The sequence below is a fragment of the Amborella trichopoda genome, chromosome 7, assembly GCF_054954075.1.
Source record: "Amborella trichopoda isolate Santa Cruz 75 chromosome 7, AtrichopodaSantaCruz75HAP2 v2.0, whole genome shotgun sequence".
NCBI lineage: Eukaryota > Viridiplantae > Streptophyta > Magnoliopsida > Amborellales > Amborellaceae > Amborella > Amborella trichopoda.
Genome location: NC_142342.1, coordinates 5797307 through 5814590, shown reverse-complemented (window position 1 = coordinate 5814590; position 17284 = coordinate 5797307). Strand labels below are relative to the sequence as shown.

The 17284-nt window shown below is 39.3% G+C and overlaps 2 protein-coding genes and 1 long non-coding RNA gene across 4 annotated transcripts; 2 read left to right on the top strand and 1 right to left on the bottom strand.

The window, feature by feature from the left end:
* Nucleotides 1–1143: 1143 nt before the first annotated feature.
* Nucleotides 1144–7719, top strand: LOC18447321 (uncharacterized). Its single transcript, XM_088871157.1, has 2 exons — nt 1144–6279; nt 7007–7719. The coding sequence occupies exons 1-2, from the start codon at nt 3003–3005 to the stop codon at nt 7345–7347; spliced, it is 3618 nt and encodes a 1205-aa protein (XP_088727283.1). The 5' UTR covers nt 1144–3002; the 3' UTR covers nt 7348–7719.
* Nucleotides 7720–8566: 847 nt separating this feature from the next.
* On the top strand, nt 8567–14021 carry LOC18447320 (uncharacterized). The gene is given in 5 exon segments (XM_088871158.1): nt 8567–9520; nt 9523–9597; nt 9600–11324; nt 11357–12490; nt 13279–14021. Coding segments are annotated over 5 exon segments (3579 nt in total). The 5' UTR covers nt 8567–9216; the 3' UTR covers nt 13620–14021.
* A 292-nt stretch (nt 14022–14313) lies between these two features.
* On the bottom strand, nt 14314–15445 carry LOC148781206 (uncharacterized). Of its 2 annotated transcripts, XR_016058842.1 has the most exons (3): nt 15355–15445; nt 14933–15053; nt 14314–14482 (listed from the first exon to the last, which is right to left on the bottom strand). It is a non-coding gene; the product is annotated as an uncharacterized LOC148781206 (long non-coding RNA). The 2 variants fall into 2 exon arrangements; XR_016058841.1 differs by lacking the exon at nt 15355–15445 and having other exon boundaries at nt 14933–15131.
* Nucleotides 15446–17284: the final 1839 nt, after the last annotated feature.

Here is a 17284-nt window from a genome sequence, read left to right as displayed (position 1 = left end):
TGGACCCCACGATCATGGATAAAAAAAAAACCCTATATATAGTCTTGTCTGTGCCAATTTTTCTATCTTCGGATAAGATGACACTCGTTTTTGCAAGATGGTAAGCTAAATCATTAGTCGTGCAAGAATGTCCATTTCAATAATAAGAGATTCAACTTATCGGATCATTTTAGGTAATCCAAACCCATTTTTTGGAATAAAAATAGATTTTCTAGGGTATTAAGTGGTTTCCAGATGCTAAAACCATGGCTACCAAGGGGCCCATTTAAACCGCAGCCCTACTAGAAGAAAAGGAGAGATGCGGGGAGAAGAACCATCAGTTTTTGAAAAGCTGGGTCAAAGGTGGCAACTATCCCAATCCCTAATATTAATTTACATAATATAATAATACTTACTGTTATCGACTTGCTAAGAACGTGCTTGAAATGTTCCTTGATTTGAAAGCATATATCAAGAGAGAGCGAACCTCTCCTTCACTGTGTTCGAAAAACTCGTGCCAGCCAACTCAGACTCGTCACCTTGGTGAATCCGGTCAACAGGTGCGGTGGTTCAAATCAAGAACTTAAAAAAGAATTCACCAAATTTGTAAGACATCAATAAATAAATATATATATATATATATATAGAAAAATCTTCTTAACGCCTATAAACGAAGTAGTGATTTTATCAATCCTCATCATTGTCAAAATTTCATCGTATGGTCACAGCTGTCCGATAGTATTTTATTTTTTATTTTTTTTCTACAAATCGGAATGACCTAAAATTTGAAAAGTATGTACACCCTACTGAAGCGCATCTAATAAAAATATAAAAATAATTATCCGTAAAATAAATTAACTAAAATACCCCCAAAACTTTTCAGGGGTGTTTTGATCAATTGTTTTCATGTAAAATATTTTTTTTATATTTTTTAAAAATTTCCCTATTTTTGATGAATACAGATTCCAAATTTCAAGTCATTCGAATTTGTAGAAAAAAAATAAAAAATGAAACACTAACGGACAATCGTGACCACGTGATGAACTTTGAACAGTGATAGGAGTAAACGAAATCACTGTTCATTTTCACCTATAGACGTTGCATAGTATTTTATATATATATATATTTATTTATTTATTTATTTATTTATTTGAAATGTGTTTTTTATGTTTTCTATCATTTTGGCAAAGATTAATAAGTGTTTGTTTATGAATACTAATTTTTATGTTTTTCCCTTTTTTTAGACTATTTTTAAAATACCCCCCCTTCCACTAAAATTCGTATAGCGGATCCAAATTAATTGGAAAAAAACTCTGACGATGATGATGACAAATTGATTTTTTTTCCAAATCCATTTTTTCACTACTTTTGTTACCTCATTTAAATGTGGCCCAAGTTACACGGGAAATAGCCCGACTCGAACAAAGTAACTTGAACTTGGTCCAAGTTACATGGCTCGAGCATGGGTTAAGTCCCATACCCGAACCGTGCTTTTATACAATGCTTTTCGTGGTTCTAGTACCAGGTCTCGGTTTCAGGATTTGCGTCCATCCGACTGGAATGAATCGGAAATCTGTTAGAGCTTATAATTTAACAAAACGAAAAAAGAAAAAGAAGCAAAGGACACCCTAGATTACGCTAAAGTTTTATTTATGTATTTATTTTGACAAACTCGGCTTGATGCTAGTATTTGCCTAAGAAAATGCTGGGTTCCCAATCCAGCTGCAGGCACGTCGGCACTGCAATTTTTGAGTGACCGCTCCCCTTTAATAACATTATATTATAAATTGAAAATGAGGAAGTCAAACAAATCCACCATTTGCTCCACAAATCCCATCGTTCTCGGATGCTTCAGACGGAAAATGTTCGGGAATGTGAACGTAACCACCCATGCCACTCAACGACTTTCTACAGAGCCACCATGCCCCGACCACCCTATTTCCAGAGAGAGAGAGAGAGAGAGAGAGGGAGAGAGATGTTTTAGAGAGAGAGATGAGTGGGCAAAGCAACCCCGTTCATGTCCTTGTGTACAAGGAAGATCCTCTCTTTCTCTCTTCATGCCATTCAACTCACCAAAGAAATCAGGGAGATATTTGTGAGTTGAGATTGGAGGTGTGATGCGCAATTACTTTGATAATATTTTATTTACCTATATAGGTCCGATAGATATTGCAATTACTTTGATAATATTTTATTTACCTATATAGGTCCGATAGATATTGCAACGGCTAACTACACAGAATTGAGTGCTTAGTAGGTTGAAGCTTTTCATCAGTAAAGATCTTGGCAATAGCTGTATGATTGAAAGGGACTCCCTAATGTCATTAGATGGTGTACTAAAATTCAGAGAGTTTCATGATAAGAACGTACAGATTATAGATATTGCAGTTATTGTTTCGGTCTTTCTCTCATTTTTATCACGAAGCTACGAAGCTAATAGTGTGGCTGATTTGTTGGCTAAAGGCGGAGCCTCTCTACCGTCTCTAATTGTTTCTGATGATGTAATTCACTTTTTCATAGTTATCAACAAAAGCAGTAACATTTGTCTAAAAAAGAAAATATTTGTGAATTTCACTCTTAGAATTCATCAATTTTTCCAATGTCTATGGACACCGAACAACCCCTATTCAAAACCGACGCCTCAATAAATCAGAAGCTCCAGCACAAAATTACAATACACAACTCAGAAGTCGGAGCTAGATAGAAAGTGTCATTTTTCACACAAGCCATTCTCAACTGTCAACCATTCACACCAGTCTTGTCTATCGTAAATAGTTGGCCAAGTCAAAAAGGTGGAAAGAAAGGGAAGATGGCCACCCATGTATTTAATACCTACAACCCACCCTCGACTCCTCTCTCGCCACCCAACCATTCTTCCGTACAATCCAGCGTCACCCATTCACACCTCTCTTTCTCTCTCTACAATTCCATCCCCAGTTGGATCCGTTGACCCTCTGGCTCTTATATGCCCGTCCCTCACCATGGTGTGATCCCCAAACCCACACTGGCCTGAACCGGTGGTCATGGACAGAGATCTTGAGCCAGTACTGCCCGTACTCTTTCTCTCTCTTCTCACGCTCCCCTTTCTCTCTCCTCTCTCACTAGCATCAGCCCAAACTGAAGCCCAAGCCCTTCTAGCCTGGAAATCGAGCCTAGTCGATCCGCCACTCTCCTCATGGAACATTGGTGGAAACCCCTGCAACTTCACTGGAATCCAGTGTAACAGAGCTGGACGTGTATCGGTCATTGACCTCCAAGGCCTCGATCTCAATGGAAACATTGAAAACCTGAACTTCTCAGCTCTTCCTGCCCTTACCACTCTCAATCTCAACCGAAACAGCCTTGTGGGTTCTATCCCCTCAAGCATTGGCACCCTCTCATCTCTCTTTCTCTTGGACCTTGCTCATAACAACTTCACAGGCTCAATTCCCTCTTCTATAGGAAACCTCACCGAGATTCTCTCTCTAAACCTTTCAGATAATTCGCTCAATGGGCCCATCCCTTACCAGATGGGAAACCTTCAAAAGGTACGCCACCTTGACCTCGGCTCGAACTACTTGGAAAATCCAGACTCCCCTCGTTTCCTCTCTCTCCTCTCTCTAAGCAATCTCTCTCTCTACCTGAACTCTCTCGGTCCCAGTGTACCAGAATTCATTTTCAGATGCTCGAATCTCACCTATCTTGATCTCTCACAAAACAATATCAGTGGAGAAATTCCAGTTCAGTTAGCTTCTGCCGTGAAAAAACTTGAATACCTAAACTTGACAGTCAATTTCTTTGAGGGTCAGATTCCTAAAGAGCTCACAAATTTACGCCAGCTAAAAGACCTTCGGTTGGCTAAGAACATGCTAGAAGGGCCAATACCAGAAGAGCTTGGTTCGATGTCCAACCTTCGCATTCTCGAGTTATATGAGAACCCATTAGGTGGACCGATCCCTGGATCATTTGGTCAGCTCCGAATGGTCGAAAGGCTCGATCTCCGAAATGCTCTGTTGAATTCCAGTATACCTCAAGAGCTCGGCTATTGTACTAATCTATCATATCTTGCCCTGGCCAATAATAATATAACTGGGACCATACCAGCTTCCTTCTCTTCTCTCACTAAAATGAGAGAATTTGGTCTTTCTGGCACCCAAATCACAGGAGAAATCTCTCCCGAGCTCTTGGTCAATTGGACAGAACTCATGTCTCTACAACTTCAGGAGAATGAACTCATCGGAACAATCCCACATGAAATTGGTAGGCTCTCTAAGCTCACAGTACTTTATTTGTTTGCTAATAGCTTCCATGGAAGTATTCCTTCCGAGATAGGAGACCTACGGAACTTAACCGAATTAGACCTCTCTGCAAACCAGCTAACTGGTCCGGTTCCTTCATCTATAGGCAACTTAGCCCAGCTCACCCGCCTCAGTCTTTTTGGGAACAAACTCAGTGGAAATCTCCCTCTAGAGATTGGAAACCTAACATCTATTGTAATAATTGACCTCAGTGAAAACAACTTTGAAGGCCCATTTCCCAAAACAATCTCTAGCCTCGAATATGTTGAACTGTTATATGCCTATACCAACAAGTTCTCAGGCGAACTTCCCGCTAATTTGGGCCAGCATAGTCCCCTCACAAATGTCAGCTTGTCAAATAATACGTTTTCCGGAACCTTGCCTGCCGGAATCTGTGATGGGGGCAAACTGGTTTACTTTACAGTGGACTCCAACAACGTCACTGGACCCTTGCCTCAAAGCCTAAAGAATTGCTCAACTCTCGTTAGAGTTCGGTTAGAAAGGAACCAGCTCTCAGGAAACTTAGACGAAGCTCTTGGTGTGTACCCAGAATTGGTATACATGGACCTCAGCGATAACCAATTTTCCGGAAAGATTTCGCCAGATTGGAGGAAGTGTGAGAAATTAACCTACTTACACATGGCCAGAAATCGAATTTCGGGGGAGATCCCAACTGAAATCGGGCAGCTTACCGAGCTGGCGGACCTGAGCTTATCTTCCAATATTTTGACAGGGGAGATCCCCAAAGAGCTAATGGAGATGATTCGTCTGTTCAAGCTTAACTTGAGCGATAACAGACTTTCAGGGCAGATCCCCATGGAAATTGGCCAGCTCACCAATCTAACAAACCTTGACCTGTCAAAAAATAACCTGACAGGTCCAATCCCAGAAGAGATTGGAAAGTGCTCCAAACTGTTATCATTGGATCTAAGTGACAATAGTTTGAATGGAACCATACCTTACCAAATCGGAAACCTTGTTTCATTACAGTCTCTTTTGGACCTCAGCCAAAACTCATTTTCAGGCCGCATATCGCCTGATTTTGGCAAGCTAACTGCACTGGAGATGCTGAACCTCTCTCGCAACAATTTATCAGGCGGTATCCCCTCATCATTTTCAAACATGTTTAGCTTATCAACAGCGGATATCTCTTACAACCAACTAGAAGGCCCCTTGCCTGATATCTCAGCCTTTAAGAATGCCTCGGCTGCTTATTTGACCGGAAACTTGGGGTTATGTGGCCAAGAGAATGGTCTCCACCCTTGCGAGTCATCGAGCCCCACTTTACAGAGAAATAATCACAGGAAACTTGCCATTACAATTGCAGTTCCCATTGCAGCTACACTCGCACTTGCATTGCTCATCATTGGGATCTTTTGCCTTTGTCGAAAAACGCAAGAGAAGTCAAATTTTGCTGGTGAAACAAATGTTGGAAGTGAGATCTCAATATGGAGCAGCGAAGGGAAAATGACATACAATGACATTGTAAAGGCGACTGATAATTTTGATGAGAGGTATTGTATAGGGAAAGGTGGTCATGGGAGCGTGTACAGGGCAATGCTCCTTGGGGGCCAAATTGTTGCGGTGAAAAGGATGCACACTCCGGAAAATGGTGACCTGACTAGCCAGAAAAGCTTTGAGAATGAGATAAAGGCACTCACAGAGGTGAGGCATAGGAACATTGTGAAGCTTTACGGGTTTTGCAGGCAGCATGGTTACATGTATTTGGTGTATGGATATATGGAGCGCGGGAGTGTGGCTAGAGTGCTCCAAGAAGAGGATGAGGCAAGAGAGTTAGGCTGGGGGAAGAGGCTACATGTGGTGGGTGGAATTGCACATGCTCTGGCTTACCTACACCATGACTGTGTGCCACCAATTGTGCACCGAGATGTGTCCAGTAACAATGTGTTGTTGGATACAGAGTATGAGGCTTGCATTGCTGATTTTGGCACTGCCAAGTTGCTGAATCCTGATTCATCAAATTGGACCACAGCTGCAGGGGCATATGGCTACATGGCACCCGGTAAGACAACTCTTTGAATCCTGAGATGTGCATGTGTGTGTGTGTGTGTGAGAGAGAGAGAGGTAACCTATATTAACTCTACACGGCACTAGCATGCTTAGCTTTGAAAAATATATCATAGCTTTGAAGTACTAATGGGTCCCATGCGAAGTGCTTCTCTAACCACGCCCTTAAACATTTGTAGTCATGTCTCACTCTGCAACTGTCACACATGTATGATATTTACAACAAAAGTTCCATGCATTGAAGACAAACTGCACAAATTTAAAATTCTGTCAAAATTTCAGCCAAAATGTGGACGAAATGCATCAAGAATGGGTCTTCAATTAGACTAGAATACAGAACAATGGACAAGAAACTGATTCCATTTCCAGAAATACTTGCTTTGAATCTCACTTGAAACTTCAAAGCAAATTTTACATAATATTTATAAAAACCCATTAAACAATGGCCAATCATCAGTGTTGAATATGGTTTTGGCCCTGCTGAAAACATATCTAAGAGGATGCCTAGCCACTGTTGAATGAGCTTTCTTCCCTGTTAAAACCCATAAAGGAATTTGAAGTCAAATACAAACTCAATTCAAATTTTCCCAATTGAGCAGCATAACTACGCGAGTAAAATGGTATGCTATGCCTTATTGACCATCCAGACCAATCTGTAGATTCCTGTTCTTTTTTCCGATAAGCAACTTTTACTTAGATTTACCTATGTTTTTTCCTGGCAGAGCTTGCATACACAATGAAGGTGACAGAGAAATGTGATGTCTATAGCTTCGGCGTCGTGGCCCTCGAAATCTTGACAGGAAGGCACCCTGGAGAGCTGCTCACTAACCTATCACAAGGGCAAGAAGCAATCCTTAAGGATGCATTAGACCCACGACTCAGCCCTCCAACTGGTCAGCTAGCTGAGGAAATAGTCTGTACAGTAATGTTAGCTATGTCATGCACTCGAGCCAATCCAGATTCCCGCCCTACTATGAGGTACATATCACAAGAGCTATCAGCTCGTAGCCAAACCTTCCTTTCAGAGCCCTTGGGTGCCATCAGGATGAGTAAGTATTTGTAGATTACCTCACAAACAATCAGATGGTATTCTTGTCTTCTTGAGAAAAACAAGCATTACTTTCCTCTCCTTTCTTTTGAGCATTGGGGCCCGGCATATTTTTGGCCAAGAGTTAGGAAAACCCTATTCTCCTCACATGTAGAGTCTAGAGTGTGTTTCTTTGTATTGCAATTCATGGGGTTTTATCCCTCTCTCTCACCATTCAAGTGTTGATAGAAGCAATAAACCTATTGAGAGTGCCTGAGGATTTGTGAAGGTCAATAGTTATTGAGGCACATGATTTGTGAACCTCTTATTATCGCCAGCCTGTGCTGCATAAAGCAGCATGTATATATCCGTAAATCACAAGGAGTATACCTATTGTTTATTGAAGAATCTGACTGCCCAGAATTTTGTTGTAATATTTTTTTTGACCAATGATTCCGTAGGTAAATTAACCTCAAACTCTGATTATAAAGTCTTTTCTTGGCATGATCCATGATACTGAATAACAACCAAGAGGCTTACAGGGGATGGTTGAAATGAATAGATCCCCTTCTATTGGCTGACTAAATGTTTAAAAAGGATATCAAGGGATTTACAAAAAGAATTCATGACACAAGGAAACTTGGTCATTAAGGAAAATAATGTCCCAAGGAATTATGACCTGTCCAACTATACATCCTATGTAACTGTTATCCGTAGCTCGATGTTTTGATCTCTAATCCCTCTTCAGAACAAGGTCCACAAACTTCCTTGTTTTTAAGTAGTTTATGAAAACATCTCTTTGTCTTTTCTAAAGTATGGATTGAACACCGTCTTCATATCCTATGATGAGAAAAGACAAAACGAAAAAGAAAAATCCTATCAGAACTGGAAAACCAAATCGAGCACAAGACTTCTGCCTCCCCCCTCTATACTTTCTGTTACATGCTACTCATAAGGAAATGCGCTGCTGGCAATTAATGTTCTAGAAATGCAAACCGTTATTAAATTTTGATCTTCCCCATGCAATTCATGGGAGAAAAGAAACTTTTCGCATCTAAATATCCTGATTTCTTACATGCTTGAGCATCTGAATTCAGAGACGGCCAAAATATAAAAGGGGTTATGAAATGTGCTTTATATGGAATTTGGAACGACCCATAAAGGTAGAAATAGAATTAAGAGCAAAGATAAATCTAACTTAGCAAGAAAAACCAGATATATCATTGAAAAATTCTTTACCGACCATTACCCAGAATAATTGAAAATTCAGAACCGTAAGGCTGTTGCCCTGGTGCTTTTGTGCCTTCACATAACTTCCTTTATTCAACACCTGCTTTAGGCAAGGCTGGGACTTTCACAAACACTTGACTCACTAACAAAAAAATATCCCAAGTCAAACCCATCCATTTCAGGTCCTACCATATCTTTAATTGCTTAGCCAATCTCAAATCAGGAGACAGTTGCAAATGTCTGGCCTTCTCTCATTTGGTATAATCAGGCATAGTTTTCAATTTTCTCTTATATATTCTATTACAAGCACGAATAAGATACAGCATTCCATTTGAATATGCTAGGGACACCTGAATCAAAAATCCAAATGCAACAATACATGCACCCCTCACAAGTCAAAACTAGAAAAGACAAACAGCGGCATTTAGTAATCTAAGGCATGAAAATCAATCTCACCTTTTCACACACGCAACTCTCTCTTATCGTGATATGTAACGTAAGTCAAAGGTACAAGGAAAAAGAAACATAACTAATTACTACTTGCAAACGGTCTCAGCCATTCACGACTCTGAATCCATTACTTTCTATATCAGCAACTCCACCTATTCCCACCCTCTAATACTTTTATGACAATAATTCCAGCATGATCCTTGGACCATAGCTGAACAGGCAGCCATGGATACACACCTTGTGATATTCTTCCTGTATCTTATCGGAGTCCCCTTTGTCTCTCCTCTCTACATAGCGGAAGCAATTAATGAAGTCCAAGCCCATGTCGCATGGAAATCAAGCCTGGTCGCACCTGCTCTCTCCTCCTGGATCACTGCAAGAAGCCCCTGTAACTTCACTGGAATTCGCTGCAATAATTCGGGAAACATATCAGAAATCAACCTCAAAAACCTAGGCCGCCAAGGAACCCTACAAAACCTAAACTTCTCAGCCTTCACCAACCTCACCCACCTTAATCTCAACCTAAACAAATGATTCCGGCAAGCATAGGCAGCCTCTCTAAGATCTCTCTCATGGATCTTGGAAGCAACAATTTCACAGGTCCAATCCTCCATCCATCGGAAACCTCACAGAGCTTCTGTCTCTAAGTCTCTCAAGCAACAGCCTCGATGGAAGCATACCTTACCAGCTTGGAAACCTCCAGAAGATACAACACCTTGACCTTGGCTCGAATTTCTTGAGGAACCCAGACTCATCTCAGTTCCCCTCCTCCATACCTTCTCTAACCAACCTCTCTCTCAATTACAACAAACTTGGTCCAGACCTGCCAGAATTCATCTTCCAATGCCAAAATCTGACCTACCTAGACTTGTCCAATAACGAATTTACTGGAGATATACCTGTCAGGTTTGATTCTGACCCGGAAAATCTTATGTACCTGAATCTAACGTCCAATAATTTTTCAGGTCAGATTCCAAAGGAGCTAACGAGCTTGACTGAGCTCAGGGATCACCTGATGGGGAAAAACCAGCTAGTGGGTCCAATCCCGGAAGAGCTCGGTTCAATCTCCACTGTTCAAGTACTCGAAATATATGAGAATCCATTAGGTGGACCGGTTCCGAGTTCTTTCGGTCAACTCCATATGCTTGAGAGGCTGGATATCCATGGCTCAGGATTGAATTCAAGTATTCCTCCAGAACTTGGCCTCTGCACTAATCTGCATTTTCTTGCCCTGGCAGTAAATAGCATCACTGGAAACTTAGCCAGTTCTCTTGCTTCCCTTACTAGAATCCAAGAACTCGGACTTTCAAGCAACTTTATCACTGGAGAAATCATGCCAGAGCTTTTGGCCAATTGGACACAGGTCATCTCTCTACAACTCCAGGATAATAGTCTCACAGGGGAAATCCCAACAGAAATCGGGTTGCTTACCAAGCTCCAAATCCTTTACCTGTTCAAGAATAAACTTAGTGGAAGCATTCCCACTGAAATAGGAAATCTAAGAAATTTAATAGAACTAGACCTCTCAGTGAACCAGCTCAGTGGTTCCATTCCTTCTTCAATTGGCAACCTGAAGCAGCTTAAAATTCTGAACCTTTTCGTCAATAAAGTCACTGAAAATCTCACACCGGCAATTGGAGATCTGACATCCATAACGGCCATTGATAACAATTCTAACAACTTCCAAGGCTCATTACCGAAAACTATTTCTCAGCTCCCAAGTCTTCAACTGTTCTATGCCTATACGAACAACTTTTCTGGCCAAAGTCCAGCAGAGTTTGGCCGGAATAGTCCCTTGACAAATGTCAGCTTCACAAATAACAACTTTTCCGGAGCCTTGCCTTCAGGAATCTGCGACAGTAGGAGCCTCATTTATTTAACAGCGAATAACAACAGCTTCACAGGGACCATACCAGAAAGCCTAAGGAACTGCTTAACATTAATTAGAGTTCGTTTAGAAATGAACCAAATTTCAGGTGATTTATTGCAATCCTTTGGAGTGTACCCTGAATTGAACTACATGGATTTGAGTAAGAACCAACTTACTGGTGAGATCTCCACAAATTGAAGCAAATGCCAGAAGTTAACCTTCTTACACATGACAGGAAATCAAATTTCCGGTGAGATCCCACCTGAATTCGGCAGATTGTCAATGCTTCAAGATTTCAGCTTATCTTCCAATGTTTTGACAGGGGAGATCCCCAAAGAGCTAATGGAGATGGCCCATATGTTCAAGCTTAACTTGAGCAATAACAAACTTTCTGGTGATATCCCAATGGAAATCGGCCAACTCGCTAGTATAGGGTATCTAGACCTCTGGGGAAATATATAGGGTATCTAGACCTCTGGGGAAATAATCTCACAGGGCCTATACCAAAAGAAATTGGGAAATGCACAAAACTATTGTCACTAAATTTAAGGGACAATGATTTGAATGGGACCATACCTTACCAGATCGGAAGCCTGGTCTCTTTACAATCTCTTTTGGACCTTAGCCGGAACTCAATTTGGGGTCCTATCACATCAGATTTCTCAAAGCTAAGCTCACTAGAGAACCTCAACCTCTCTCACAACAATTTATCTGGTGAAATTCCAGCACTTTCTGGCATGGTCAGCTTATTGTCAGTCGATATATCACACAACAATCTCGAAGGACCCTTGCCAGATATTCTGGCCTTTCAAAGAGCTCCAGCAACATCTCTTGCTGGAATCCCCAGGTTATGTGGCAAAATAAATGGACTGCTCCCATGTAATGAAAACCAAAGTCCAGTTTTACAACCAAAAAACAGCAAAAAAATTGTGATTGCAATCGTCGTATCCATTGCTGCAGCCCTTGCCCTCCTAGCCCCCATGGCTGGAATATTTGCCCTCTGCCACAAAACCCTACATACTCCAAAATCATCCAAGGAAACAAATGACGAGAGTGAGCCACTGATATGGAGTAGCGATGGGAAGTTTACATTTAATGATATTATTGAGGCAACTGAGAACTTTTGCGTAGGGGAGGGTGGCCATGGGAGAGTGTATAAGGTTGTGCTCCAGGAGGACCAAATAGTTGCTGTGAAAAGGTTGCAATTGCCTCAGAATGGCGAGATGGTTGTCCAGAAAAGCTTTGAAAATGAAATTAGGGCACTCACAAATGTGAGGCACCAGAATATCGTCAAGCTTTATGGATTTTGTGGAAAGCAAGGATTCATGTACTTGGCGTATGGATATATGGAGGGTGGAAGCGTGGCTAGGGTTCTCCAAGATGAGAAAGAGGCAAAAGAGCTGCCATGGAGGAAGAGGCTACATGTCGTGCGTGGAGTGGCCCGTGCCCTGTCTTACCTACACCATGATTGTGTGCCGCCTATTGTGCACAGGGATGTCTCAAGTAACAATGTGCTGTTGGATTCAGACTATGAGGCTTGCATCGCTGACTTTGGTACTGCCAAGTTGCTGAATCCAGATTCATCGAATTGGACCGCAGCTGCAGGGACATATGGCTACATGGCACCAGGTAAGATCTTTGAATACTCATATTGAGAGAGAGAGAGAGCAATCATAGATATTCGTACTATTCTTGCTCCAGCATACCTAAGAATAGATGGGAATGTAGAATATGTTGACAACATGGACATTCACTGGTGCTTGTATAACAATTTAATCGCACCCTGAAATATATGATAGTTTATCACCTGCAACCATCACATATATTCAGTATGTAGACACAAAATTTGAGTGCATTGAAATGTTCGGACTTTTGTCCAAAATTTTGGCCAAACTGGGGAAGAAATCGATCCAGAATTGGCCTATTGGTTCTATTGGGCCAGACTGCAAAACAATGATTGACCGATAAGCCAAGATGAGGTAGACCAACCAAATTAATTCACATGTACCATCAGATATCAAGATACATTGAATTCAAATGTACCACAAGATATCAACACATATTTGGTCATCCTATTTAAACTGCAAACTGAATTCCCATTAAAACTTTACAGAAGTCCATAAAACATTGGTCAATCATCAAAAGTTCCGTAGTTTTTGGCTCTAAAATCCATCTAAGGTGATGCGTAGCCACTGTTGAATGGAGTTTTGATTCCTCTGGTAAAACCCATTTAAGCATTTGAATCAGTAAAAACTCCACTTAAACTGTTCATTAATCATCTGTCTGGCAGGATAAAACGGACATTCCACAGACTTAAATGTATGCCATACTTCATTGACCCTCCAGACCTAATCTATAAAGAGTCTCGAACTTCATTTCCTCTTACTTGAAATCAGCTCATGTTTCTCTCATGGCAGAACTCGCATATACAATGAGGGTGACAGAGAAATGTGATGTCTATAGCTTTGGAGTCATCGCTCTTGAGGTATTGACAGGAAAGCATCCAGGAGAGCTGCTCAATTGCTTATCAAATGGGCAAGAAGTAATTTTAAGCGATGCATTGGACCCACGACTCCTCCCCCCAACTGATCAGCTGGCTGAGGAAGTAGTCTTCACAGTGATGCTAGCAATGGCTTGCATTCGTACCATTCCGGAGTCTCGCCCTACCATGAGATACATATCACAAGAGTTATCAGCTCCTATACAAGACTTCCATTCAGAGCACTTGGGCACCATCAGAATGAGCAAATACATGTAAATAATAACTTCTTTTTTATTGATGGCAAATACTTAGTCTTTTCTATTTCATAGGAGTTGTTAGATATACTTGTTCGAAGGGAATTTGAGTACTATTTCTAGAAGGAAAGTGTGAATTTCTGTCATTCAACAATTTGAAAGCAGTTTATCCTGTTGCAAGCATTCATGATTCCCCTTGTTTCTCACACAAAGGACTTGTTGGAGTTATATTAAACGTCCTGTACGGCAATATAGATTTGTTTTATTTGAAATGTAACATAGGGTTTGTTTTTTCAAACAACGTGTTTCTTGGAGGATCTAAATTTTCCTTGAGGCACATGATTTTGTAAGCCTTCTATTTATGGCCATAATGTATTGTAGCCAAGCAGGCTAGCATAAATCTGTAAATGGTTTTTCAATAAAGTACGTGTAAATTGTTATGAGGAGATTACTTTCTTTTTTTGAGGAAAAATTTGGGTTTTTTTTTTTTCATTTTTAACTCCTTCGATGTATAGTAATCTGGAATTAGAATGTGGAATCTAAGGTATTAAGAATCAGTACTCTGAGCCACGATGCTGTTTTGGTGGTTGAGGAAAATGGGGGCCCAAAGAACCACACCAGATAACAACTATGAATAAATACTAACCCTACTCACAAAGTGACTTACGAAAAACATGACCAGATGTATTCTATGAATATTAAACCTGCTAACAAAGTGGTATTCATCTATCATTCATTAAAACAAACTGATATACATACAATTGATCCTTCAAATTCACAATCGACATTCACCACAACATCTATAAAACTCATTGTTATTAAGTATGAAACAAAAAGTGAAGATCTTCTTCGAATCCTCATGAAAAGGCAAGCTAATTCTTGTCCCTGTCAAATCCAACAATGGGCAATAATAAAAGAATGAGTTTTCCGCATAGAACCATACTTTCAGTTATAGGTGAACATATATGATTGATATGGTTTACGCGGTAGACAAACCATTAAGTAATGAAAAAAAAAAAAAAAAATCGAAGTTGGGGGCGAATTTTGTGTGAAGGCAATACAAATCATGGCATAAACATTCATACTGGTATACCTTAATTTTACTAACTTCTGCTTGAAATCAGACAGAAATGATGCAAATGTAAAAGGCCCTAGTACTTTTCTACCATTAAACTAGCCGTTAAAAGTAAAAAATTACATAATAATCGAACCCAAAAAATGAGCATAATGTGCAAAAAAAAGAAGAACATGATGAATGTGCAAAGAAATCTTACTATTTACAGGTAAATTTAGACATTATAAGGTTTAACATCTCAATTCGTATCAGCAACTTACAGTGAAGCAAAAGAAGGTATGCGAGCTCTATCAGCCGATGACACAGCGAACAGAAAAGAAATTGGCATTTTCACAAACCCTAATCCTTGATAACCAAGTAACGATCACCTGACCACGTTAACTACAATGAAAATGTCAGGAAATAAATAAATGAACTACCAAAAAAAAAATTAAGTCTCAGAAATAGTATTTTCGTATGTTTCTAGATTTACTTGATTTTAACTATTTATAGAGTTTAAAATTTTAAGATTAGATATGAAAATAGATTTTTAAATAATTTTAAAAAATTTTTAAAACCAAAATTAAGGTTGCAACCTTATACAAACCATACCATAAGCAAAAATTAGTTACATTTTAGAAAAAGGTTAAAATGGTTAAAATAAGGCCAAGGAAAAACTGCATAGCCTCACTGCAAGACTCACCAAAAATTATAGTTCTGGCATCAAATAAAACTTTCCGATATACCATAGATATCACCTCAATTTACGGACTATTTTTAAGTGCTTTCCCAACAAGATTTCGAGATTAAGCTTTACTTTTTGCTCATAAGGCCTAGGGCTTATAAACATGGCATCCAACATTTTATTGCCAATTTCATTTGAGAAAGGAAAATATTACCCAAATAAATCCCACACTTATATGCTCAAATCTATGATTTTTTTTGTTTTATTCGAGGGTAAAGTTTGCACAAATTTGGGATTAGCCCACTAGCTCATATGAACATATGAGCCCAAATCTGGGATTAGTCCACTAGCTCATATGAACATATGAGCTCAACGGTCGAGATTGAATCTGGGCCGATCTGACGATTATAGATGTCCGGAAGTGTTTTAATTTTATTTTATTTTTCTACAAATCCAAATCACTTGAAGTTTTAAAAATTTGTTGATAAAAAATAAATAAATATTAAAAAATTATAAAAAAAATACTTTACATGAAATAGGTACATACTGACTAGATCACATAAAATCCTACTTTCAACCGGTTCAATCCACCCGTTCAAGCGTTCAAATGTTGAGTTTTACAACCAGTTAGTTTGCTAAATTCCACCGTATCATGGTTTTAGCTTTTAAGAGGCATCCAAACACAGTGTGTTGTTGTATCCAAACACAGTATTTAATATTTCAAGAGTTCCATCCCTTGAACCCCTTAAGTGATTGTTTAATATATTTTTTTAAAAAATAGGTGGGTTGTTGCTTTAACATTATATGATTGAAGTGATATGACCATAAAAAAATCCTTCAGAAGAGAGTGTCATCACATTGGAAAACCTTCCAATTGATCGTCTAAACCTTGAGATGTATGAATATAAAAGAAAAAAAGAATTTCAAATATTAAAAATAGCACATCTTATATCAAGTTATCTGGACTGTCTATTTTCAGTATTTTAAAGTATTTATAGATCATTTGTATCCTATTTGAAATTTAAAGTTTCATAATTAGGTATAAAAATAGATTTTAAATATGACAACAAACAATAAAGAGAGTGTTGGAGATTACCTCCAATAGAACAAGAGCTCCTTTCAATCAAAATCTCAAACTTAAGCAGAACCCCTTGATAACCTAGTTGAGAGATATATTATATCCTTTCTACACCCTTAAGCCTTTAGGCAACATCTCAACAAGATGGGAGAGAGAAATCCAAACAACCATGAGTGGGCCGTGCCCTTTTTTTCTTACCAGAGATAGAGAGAGAGTTGCTAAAAGAGAGAGAAAGTTTCTATGTTGGGAGAGAGAGATACTATATATGGGGCATGCCTCCTATGTGAGTCTTATGAGAGAGAGAAGAGATATGGTGTAGAGAATATTGGTGGGGGTCATCCTCTTTAATAGTGCTTCAAGATTTATTATTTTCCATTGTTTGTCTCTTCTTGTGCACCATTGACTTTGGGTGACTTGTGGGATGAGAAATACGAGCCATCTATTCCATAGATAGACCATCAAGATCATATGGAATATGATAAAACCTTTATCCTTTTTTTCTAAACTATTTCCCATCAATTAAAATAAATAAAAAATATCAATTATAATATTGTGCTTTCCATACTCATGCACAAACTTCTTCACACATTCCTGATTATGTTTCAAAACTTCCTAAAAAATCGAGTCTTTCCAAAACACTTAATATATTGGGCTTCAAGCTAAATAACTTGATCACAATAAAATGGAAAGATTCAAGAGGTTGGGCATGCCACCCATGATGGCATCTCTTGGGCCCCACCAACTTGATGGCAGGTCCATGTACACAAACGGGCCTACATGCAATTTCAAATAATTTTAAATTCAAATAAATATTTTAAAATTTATTAAATTCATTTTAATATTCAAATCAATATAAAATCAATATCTCTG

Excerpts from the sequence above, each read along its gene's own strand:
- LOC18447321 (XM_088871157.1), top strand. The coding sequence starts at position 3,003 with ATGGACAGAGATCTTGAGCCAGTACTGCCCGTACTCTTTCTCTCTCTT. Across the intron at positions 6,280-7,006 it reads ATATGGCTACATGGCACCCG|AGCTTGCATACACAATGAAG; the intron begins GTAAGACAACTC and ends TTTTCCTGGCAG.